We start from the raw sequence: 10,222 nt of genomic DNA, 5'->3' as shown, positions 1-10,222 counted from the left end.
TGGCAGAACAATTTCTTTTGTTGAACTAAAGAATTGTGGATGCTGGAGATCTGAAACAAAATCAGTTGTTAGTGGAGTTCAGCAGGCCTGACAATGTTTCGAGTTCAATGACTCTTCATCAGAACTCCGGACTCTGGGCATTAACCTCTGCTTTCTCCCCACAGGTGCTGCCAGACCTGCTGAGTTGTGCCAGCAATTTCTGTTTTTGAATTTAGTTCGCTTACTTGGGAGTGTGTTGGGGCAGAATGTCAGAGCTGGAGGGAAAAATGAAATTAAAGGGAGTAAAAGAAAATTGTGTGGGTGTTCTACAGTGCAAAACTTCAAGAGAACGAGGTTAACCTCAGATCTGTGGGGCAGGGGGGAAGAAAGCAAATTTGTTTTCAGTGGTAACCAATTATTTTACATTTCACTTTCATTGGATGCCTGTTTTGAGCAGTTGATGTTTAGACATTCTCCTGGGAAATCAGATTTCTTTCCCTTCATCCAGTTGATTTAGAAATCCAATAAGCTGATTTTAAAGAACAAGTTCATTAGAAGTATAGTCTCTAAATTGGTCTTGTTAAAGAAGCAGCATTACTCTCCACCCTGCACCAAATGATTTTTAGTTGCGCTCTGGTGCTGCACAAAGCTCGGATACTTGCTCAGAGGGTGAGCCATCACCTTTCTTCTGCCTCCCCATTTGCCTGTGTGCAACATGGTAGAGGGTGACATGCTTGTAAATATTTGTTTGAAGCACAAGCCTTTGTAAGTTTCCAAGGACTGCTCATTGTTAAATTCTTCCAAATACTTTTCATGTTGATAGCCTAACGGTGATCGTGTAAGATATCATGGTTGGAAAAACAAAATTGAGTTATTTGGAAAGTAATGTTCAGATGCGATAAATTAAGGCTAGATTTCTATTGCGGCTGAGCAAATGGTAGAAACCATCAGACAACCATGTTCCAGGCAGGTGTTATTGCTTTCCTGTCATATTTGTTGATGTCTGTATGGAGGAAGGAGTGGATATTTGGATTAGAAATAAAACTTTTGAGGAAGAGGATGAAAATTTATCTTTGATATCAGCAATGCTTTAGCAAAGGTTTTTCTGCCCCGAGTAAAAATTGTAGTGCGTTGTGTATGCCACTGAGAACACAACTGAGGTTAATGCTTTATTGAAAATCCAAATGGGGTAAACTTGGTTTGGCAGGGGTATTGTATGAAATGCTAACCTATGTTTTGTCTTTCCAGCTATCCTTTATTCAGCATTCATTAATGAACCCAGATATCTTCTGTTTTGCTGACTACCCATGTCATACCGTGGTGACAGACATCTTGAAAGCTCCTCCAGAGGATGATAACCGAGAAATTGCTACATGGTATGTATGTACTTGTAAAAGTTGGGGACATTCAGAAGAGATGCCACATAGGGCTATATCAGTGTAGGATTAGTTATGGAATTTGAAGATGACTTAAAAAGGACAAATATAATCTTGAGAGAGTGAGGCATTTGCTATAAAATTCTGCCCTGAAACGTTTTGGAATAGGCATGATGTTGCAGTTTGTGATCTTGAAGTTCATTGCTTAGCTTGATTTAGTGGTTGGTTGTCCTACTTGCACAGTAGTGCAGGTTTTGGCAGAATAAAATTGGTTGAGCTTAAATCTTTAACCTGTTTGATCTTTAGTTTAGTTGAGGAATGTATTAGATCATGGATTCCTTTCCAAACTGCTCATTTTGACCCAAGTCAAAATAGACTTTGTTTTCCAAATAAAAAATGATTCTTGCTAAAAACCGGAAAAAAAAAGTGCAGATGCTGTAAATCAGAAACAAAAACAGAAGTTGCTGGAAAAGCTCAGCAGGTCTGGCAGCTGACCCTTCCTCAGAACATTTCTAACTGTTCTGAGGAAGGGTCACTCGACCTGAAACGTCAACTTTGATTTCTCTCTCCAAATACTGCCAGACCTGCTGAGCTTTTCTAGCAATTTCTGTTTTTAAAGATTCTTGGGCTTTGAAAATGAAAACAATTGAGTTATACAAAATGTCTGAAAGATATTGAGGCCATACGATGTATTGCTCGAGGATGTGGATGCATGGTTGGGAAGAGGGGTCCTGTGGACAACTATTAGAACGAAATTTTGATTACAGATAAAGGCTTAAAAATTACATCTTTTTGCTGTAGCATAGAGGCTTGAGGATCAATGCTCTAACGTTTTCAAGTGAGAAGTTTTCGGGGAATTAATGAACAATTAAGTTCCCAAGAAGAATTTTTTGGGACTGAACGTTAACGTGTATTTCTTTCTCCAAGTGTTGCTAGACCTGCTGAGTTTCTCTAGTGCTTTTTTTAATCCTGGATCTCCAGCACCAGCAATTCTATTGTAATAATGAACAGTTATTTGTTAGGGATAGAGACAGTCAAGAGTAGAAGAATGAAAGTTTGATTTTGTTTGGTGGGGGCCAGGGGTTATGCAAATATGAAATGTTGAGAGTGACAATTTATAATTTATAAAGGAAATTGGACGATTATTTGGTATATTTTTAAAAAGTATTAGAGCAGGGAAGTGGCTTTGTAGTAGGTGGGTTAAGTCAAAGTTTTGGCATCGGCACAAAAACAGTGAGCTGAATGATGTAATTTCTGTGTCTGCTGTGCTGATAAGTATAAATGGGGCCATGACATTGCCTGAGGATATTCATTTACTATTCAGTAACAATCATTGTTGTTCACCTATTTAAAACTGCTGTTGCTGTTGAAACCAATTATGGAGTACAGTGTTCATGTACCTTTTTCTAGACTGCTTCTCAGTGAGTCATCTCTGTGACCACTGTACTTGTAGCTAAAGCTTTTACTATAAGCTCCATTTGCTTTCAGAGTTGAGTAGGAACTAAATAAAAATTTTTAGACAGCTGTTTCAAAGGGAGGAGGAAGAAAAGGCTGTTGAGCCCAGAAATTGAGATTTTAAGGTTGCTTCCTCAATAAAGTTTCATTGGAAATAGCCTTACTTTAACCATACAGGAGTGTGAAGATCCTCATTGCTTTGAAAAAATTGCTTAACATCAAGGGCTACAAAGAATCACTCGCTATGTATTAATCAAGTGATAAGTTATGGTCTACTTTCTAAATTCTGATTAGCTTCACTTGCATACTGTGTATTTACTGGATTGGGTGCAGGTGAGCAACAAAAATCTCCAATCTCCAATTCCTCAGCTCTTAGAATCCTAGAATCCCTCCAGTGTGGAAATAGGCCATTCAGGCCCACAAGTCCACAGCAGCTCTGGAGAGCATCCCACCCAGACTCTCTTTTCCCACCCACCCACCCCCACCACCGACTGACCCCCCCCCCGCCCCGACCACCTATTCCTGTAACCTTGCATTTCCAATGGCTAATCCACCTAACCTACACCTCCCTGAACACCACGGGCAATTTAGCATGGCCAGTCCACCTAACCTACACATCTTTGGACTGAGAGAGGAAACCCACACAGATGCAGAGAGAATGTGTAAACTCTGCGCAGACAGTCGCCCGAGGCTGGAATTAAACCCGCGCTAACCACTGAGCCACCATTCTGCCGTACTCTTGTGTGCAGCACATATGCATTTTGTGTTTGTAATGTACTTGACTCTGACTGTGATGCTGATCTGAAAATTTGATATCCTAATATAACGTGATCTACTCATTGCAGGAAAAGCCTGGACCTTATTGAGACCCTACTACGTCTTTCAGAGCTGGGACAATATGAGCAGGTCAAACAACTTTTCAACTTCCCAATCAAGCACTGCCCAGATATGCTGGTACTGGCCTTACTGCAGATCAACCCAACCTGGCACACGCTGCGCCATGAGCTCATTTCCACACTGATGCCAATTTTCCTGGGCAATCATCCGAATTCTGCCATTATCTTGCACTATGCATGGCACGGACAGGTAGGCTGACACTCAAATATTTGGGGAATACAATAATTGGTTGTTTTTTTAAACAATGTAATTGTATTTGTAGTTGTAATTAATCTGACATTAAATACAGTAATTTTGTCACATTCTTTGACTGCAACTGGTCCGTCAGAATTAAATATCTTAATTTTAAGTATTGTGCAGATAACCAGACATTGAGAATACACACTATTTAAACAATTCATACCATTCTGCACTGTTGAAGTGATATGAGGTCTTTTGCTGTTTGGAGACATTTTAACATTTGAGTTTATTGAAGTGAAAGTAGAGCTTTTCATATCCTATTTTCTGTCTGAAAGGCAATTGCTCAGTGGCTATGTATACATCATATAAGTGGTAAAAATCCTAATAAGTGGTATATTTTCATTTTCATATATTTACCTTTTTACAGGGTCAATCCCCCTCAATCCGACAGCTGATCATGCACGCAATGGCAGAGTGGTACATGCGTGGTGAGCAGTATGACCAGGCGAAGCTCTCCCGCATTCTCGATGTAGCTCAAGACTTGAAGGTAAAAAATCTGTGCAAACTAGTTACAATGCTCATTATTGGGCTTATTTAATGTAATGAACTTGTGTTCTAATAGTGTCCATGTCCCACTTACATCTCTTCACCTTTGATTCGGATTTATTGGGCTTCTCTTTCTTGTCAGTTTATTCTATTCAGATTTCAAGACTGAAAGTTTATAAATGTCTATTCTTGATATAGGTACCTCATGATGGATAAATCCTGAATCAGAAATCCCCAAGATCTTCTGTATAGCTGTCTTATGCATGCAGATTAATAGACATTTGCAAATTTATGGGACTCCCAAGATTCTAGGCATCTCTTTCTTTAATTTATTCACTGGTTAGGCAGCTCTAGCAGAGTTGGCTTTTATTGGTTATGAGAAGGTGGTGGTGAGCCACTGCTTTCAGCAACCTAACCAGTAAAGATTAGGAAATTGAATTTTTGTGGTGTAATAGTACCAGAACGCGTAAGCATTTAAGCCAATATGCTTAATGTGTCAGTACACTTGGTGTCTTCATCAGACATTGTTTACACTTTCCTGTTTGTAATTACCATCCTAGAGCTCAGATGTTCTGCCAGGTACAGTCCAACTTTGGGCAAAATCTCTGATTTAAGCTCAAGGCTTTAGATTTGATGCTACATTTTACCTCTTTTATTACCTTTTGAACAATTTCTTGACTTTTTACTAGAGCATTGTTTCAAACGTTCCGTTCACATGCCTATATCTCATCCTACTGATGCTTATTCATATGTTTTATGAATAATAAAAAAATACAATTATAGCAGGAAAGTTGGCAATAATACTGCACTCCTATACTTCCAACAGGGATTTGACCAGGGGTTCTATATTCACCCTGGCTGTGATCAAATAACTTGGCTCGGGCTGTCAATGAAACAGCTGCTCCATGAATAAATAATGCTGATGGATTGTGTGGAGCCTCAACTGTTAAGCTAAAGTCCTAGTTGGACAAATTAGCAATTGAATAAATTGTACATCAAAACTGTACCAGTATGAGAAATGTGTTTTACAGATAAATTATTTTGGCTATTAGATTTCAAACTCTGAAGTTTAAACCGAGCTAGTGAATACAGTCTTGAGGATGGAATTTCTCAACAGTTAAGCAGATCCTTTTTTTTCTCAATAGTATTATTCAAAGGGTAACTAATGTTTATTGCTAAAGCATCACTGAGGGAGAGAGTGCAGATCACTGAACATTTTGGAGTGAAAATCTCCTGTTGGCTCTATCTTTGACTCTTCACTTTTATAGTTGCGAACGTTAGTGAAAATGAGTCTTAAACGTCTGTGCAAAGCAAGCTTGTACTGGTGTGGTTCTAAATATGTTCCCTAGTTTGAAGATGCTTCTAGTGTACCTAATGCGTATGGGAGATACATTTGGTAGATATGGATGGCCAAGCTTCGGCAGGTTAGTTTGATTTGAATGAGGAATGTATTCAGTTGATATCAAGCTGGTATAGTTTTAGCATAATGTTCCAGTTCTTGTGAAGCAGAGGTTCCATCAGCAGAATCTAAATTTGTTAGAGTTGTTCACAACAACTGTTGTGCAAAAATTGCAAGATTATATTTCCAAACATACTTAGTTTGATTTTAATATATTTTCCCTTTACCATCTTGCCAAAGCTGCAATTTTTGCATGTTGGCAGGAAACTGCTTTGTTGCATGGTTGACCCAAGCCAGATCATTTGTTTCCAACTAGGGGTGGAAGGTGAGCATGAGAGAGGAAAAATGGTTTGTCTGGTTTGTCTTGTTTGTCCCTCATTTCACTGTCCATTGTCCAGGATTACTGTGATTAGCATAGCAATATGCTGGGATTTACAGGCAGAAAATTGATCCTAGAATAAATTGGAGTGATTTACAAAACTCCTGAATTTGGCATCACTAAACGGAGTGATTGTGTGATTACTGTTGTTTTTTCTTAACAGGCCTTGTCTATGCTGCTAAATGGTACTCCATTTGCCTTTGTTATTGACCTTGCTGCACTTGCATCTCGCCGAGAATACCTCAAACTTGATAAATGGTTAACTGATAAGATTCGTGAGCATGGGGTAAGATATTATCCAGAGGCTTTTTATTTCCATATGTTATAAAGCGTGTTTCAATGTGAGGGGTTGTATTGAGAATTTGGAAGCTGATGATCCTATTAAGTGTGACTTCAGGGTCAGTTTGGCTCAGTTGCTAGCACTGTCACCTCTGGTTTGAACCCAAAAATCTTGGCTGGCACTCCACTTGAGCACTGAGTGACTGCTACATTGTCAGAGATGGGTTTTTTTTTCCAACTGATATTGGAAAACTAGATCCTCTCAAGTGGATGTAAAAGATTTTCGGGGTTTAAATTTGAAAAAGAGCAAGGGATCTATCATTGATGTCTTGACCAATACTTATCAGTGACATCAGCACTTAAAAACATTATGTAGTCATTGTTACATTGGTGTTTTCGGGAACTGACTGTGTACAACTTGGTTGCTGGATTCTTGTACGCTACAGTAGGAACTTCAAAAGTACTACATTGACTGAAATGCTTTTGGGATTTTGTGGTTTTGAAAGTTGCTTTAGGAATGAAGGTTCTTTTCATGAGCACTAATAATTTACTACGTCCTTAATCATCCTTGAACTGATTTCAGGTGAGTGTCAATCACATTTCTAGCTACATATTCCAGACTTTTATTTTTAGCAGTTATCCCTTTAGGGCCTAGCCAGCTCAGTTAATAGTAGTGCTTTTGAGCCACTCCAGGTGATGGACATTTGTGTAGTTTTATGATTACCATTAGACTAACCCTTAATTCCAGATTTTTAAACTGAATTCAACTTTCACTGCCTCCTGTGGTGGTGTGATTCAAACCCATGTCACCAGAGCTTTAACTTCAATCTCTGAATTATCAGGCCAGCAACATGACCATCTCCAACGAGTGGAAGTCTAACCATTGTCTCTTGATATTCAATGCCACTATCACTGAATCTCTCACTAACATCCTGTAGGTTAGCCACAAGTGATGCCCATGTACCATGAAAGAAGGAACATAAGATCAAGACAAAGCAACCCACTGTTAGCACTCCATCTTCAACATTCACAGTGACCTGTGCATCATCTATAAGATCCAGTGCAGCAACTCGCCCAAGGTTCTTTCGAAAGCACCTAACAAACCTTGACCTCTGCTAAATAGAAGGACAAGAGCACCAGATACCTGGGAACACCACCTACTGCAATTTTCCCACAGTCATGCAAGCCTGATTTTGGAATTACATCACCGTTCGTTCACTATTGCTGGGTTAATCTCCTGGAACACGTTCCTAACAGCATTGTGCATGTGCCTACTTGATAGAACTGCAGCGCTTCAAGAAGGTGGTTCAATACAACGTTCTCAAATGCAACTAACGAAGGGCAGTAAATGCTGACCTGGTTCATGACACCAGCGTTCTAAAACTGAATTTTAAAAATGTGTATGCTAGAATACAGAACTCCTCTTTTTAAAAAAAAATCACAAAATTGTCAGGGCAGGAGAAGGCCATTCTATTCCACCATCCCTGTACCAACTCTCGACTGATAATCTCAATCTCGTGTTGTGCCATTCTTCTACCTTCTCATAGTCCTGCACATAGTTCCTTTTTAATGGAACCATCCAACTCACTTTTGAGTGCTTTGATTGAAGCTGCCTCCTCGACACTGATACAGTGTCCTAACTACTTGTTGCTTGAAAATGTTTTTCCTTTTGTCACTTTTTTCTTCTTTTGCTAATTGCTTTAAAACTGTGGTCTCATGTACTTGAACGTTTCATGCGTAGGAGTGTCTCCCCACATGCCTCGTGATTTTGAATACTTCAGTCAGATCTTCTCTTGGCCTTCTGTCCTTCAAGGAAATCTCCTCCAATCGATCTTCATAACTGGAGTTTCTGATCCCGAGAATGATTCACGTAAACCTCTTTCGCTCTCTCCAATCCCTTCATATTCTTCCTGTAGCATAGGGCCCAGATTAGACACCGTATTCTAGCTGAGACCGAATGATGCCACAAGATCTGCTGCATTCGGTCTTTGACTTGAAAAGGCAGACATTTGCTCAGTTTAACATCTCTTTCAAAAGATGGCATCTCCAACAATGGCGCATCGGCCGAGATTTCAGTGCTGAAATCTGGGAGTGCGATATGACCACAACTTTCTTTGAGGTGAAGGTGTCTGTCTGAGCCATAGCTGACATTTTGACTACCATGAAAATGCCTCAAGAATAATTCTACTTAAACTGACAGATTGTAAAAGGGTTTCTGTCTAATTTTTCTGATGTACAGTAACATTCTGGTGGGATAAGTTGTAGCCTGATCCTTTTTCTTCTGGGCTTTGCTGCTTTGTCCAGCATATACTGCACTCCCTTAGTTGCCCTTGACGTTGGTGGTGAGCTGCCGCCTTGAATTACTACATACCATTTCTTTTAGATACATTCGGTATTGCTAGGGAGGGAGTTCTAGGATTTTCACCCAGCACTACAAAAGGAATAGTGATGCCCTTTCAGTGTGACTTGAGGGGTGAACTTGTACGTGCTGGGGTTCCTGTGCACCTGCTGCCCTTGTCCTTTTGGAAGGTAGTGGTCATGGTTGTGAGTTTAGAAGTTGTTGTCTAAGGACTTGTGGTGAATTTCTGTAATGCCACTAGTGCCCATTATTGCTGTGGTCCATTTGAAGGAACGAATGGTACCACATCCGCTTAAACTTCTTTGGAGCAGCACTTGTCAAAGCAAGTGTGCACATTCCATCCCATTCTTGACCTGTGCCTTGTAGATGGTGGACAGGCCTTGGGGAGTAAGGAGGTAAGTTTACTTGCAAGATTCTTGGCCTCTGACCAGCTTTTATAAACACTATATTTGTGGCTTTCCCAGCTCTCTTTGAGTAGTGATAACCTGCAGGGTTTGGTAGTGAGATATTCAGTGATAGTGACATTGAATGTCAAGGAGTGATGGTTAGATTCTCACATTTTAAAGCTGGTTGTTGCCTGGCTCTGGTGTGGTGTGAACGTTACTTGCCATTTATCATCCCAACCTTTCTAGCCAATACTTTGCACCATTCCAGAAAAAAATTAGGTTTGGGACCATGATATAGAAGATTTCTGAGGACCATGCATTGAATTCAGGCTGTTGTTGGGATCAGGATGTAGAGATAAGTGGGTTTAATTTACAAACTGCGATCCACTGGTGGGCGGCCCAAATAGCAAGTGAAATTACATGAGCAGCACATTGAGGGAATGGATTTGTATGTTCTTAGGACCAAGGAAGGTGAACGTCTCCCTTTTTTATTCCCTTTTGGTTGGTCACAACAAATATTTTTATTTCCTTTTTTTAGCCACGTTGTCATCAAACTTCAATTAAACTTGGTTAACCAGATCACAAATGGAGAGGCTTGTTAAAAATTTTCTTGACTGGGGAAGAAAAAGTATTTTGTAGCTCATTAAATCTGCAAAATTAAATACGTTCCCAAAAAAGTAATAGAGGGGAACCTGGGACCTACATAGATAGGAAGGTAAAAGCAGTTATAGCTTAAAGTTTTTGGCATCCCCGAGTTGCAAGAGTGAAGCTGGATTCCCACTTCATTTTTAGCTTCTGTCCTGTTTCCTCAGGATTAACAGTTAATCATGATATCCTAGTGAATGGTGATTTTTTTTTTTTTTTTACCCAAGTTGCTTTATGTTTGGTACTAGTTTCTGAGACAGAGAGACGCTGATATGCAGTTCCCTTATTGATTCTAGTGTCCGGCATTGTTCCATCCCAAGCTAGATATTCTGGATACCCTTT

At 39.8% G+C, this 10,222-nt stretch overlaps 1 protein-coding gene across 6 annotated transcripts in view; it reads left to right on the top strand.

Annotated features, from left to right (window-relative positions):
- The first annotated feature begins 1,230 nt into the window (after positions 1 to 1,230).
- The window catches only part of cnot1 (CCR4-NOT transcription complex, subunit 1), a 92,657-nt gene continuing 83,665 nt past the window's right edge, over positions 1,231 to 10,222 (top strand). For all 6 annotated transcript variants that reach the window (XM_048605896.1, XM_048605893.1, XM_048605895.1 and 3 more), the window contains exons 1-4: positions 1,231 to 1,355; positions 3,656 to 3,896; positions 4,315 to 4,434; positions 6,375 to 6,497. In XM_048605896.1, the coding sequence (XP_048461853.1) occupies positions 1,252 to 1,355; positions 3,656 to 3,896; positions 4,315 to 4,434; positions 6,375 to 6,497 (588 nt within the window). In that variant the 5' untranslated portion in view covers positions 1,231 to 1,251. The remainder of the gene's footprint in view (positions 1,356 to 3,655; positions 3,897 to 4,314; positions 4,435 to 6,374; positions 6,498 to 10,222) is intronic.

The sequence above is a fragment of the Rhincodon typus genome, chromosome 15 (genome assembly GCF_021869965.1).
Source record: "Rhincodon typus isolate 14 chromosome 15, sRhiTyp1.1, whole genome shotgun sequence".
NCBI lineage: Eukaryota > Metazoa > Chordata > Chondrichthyes > Orectolobiformes > Rhincodontidae > Rhincodon > Rhincodon typus.
The sequence above is the reverse complement of the archived record's forward strand: the minus strand, read 5'-3'. Positions and strand labels throughout refer to the sequence as shown.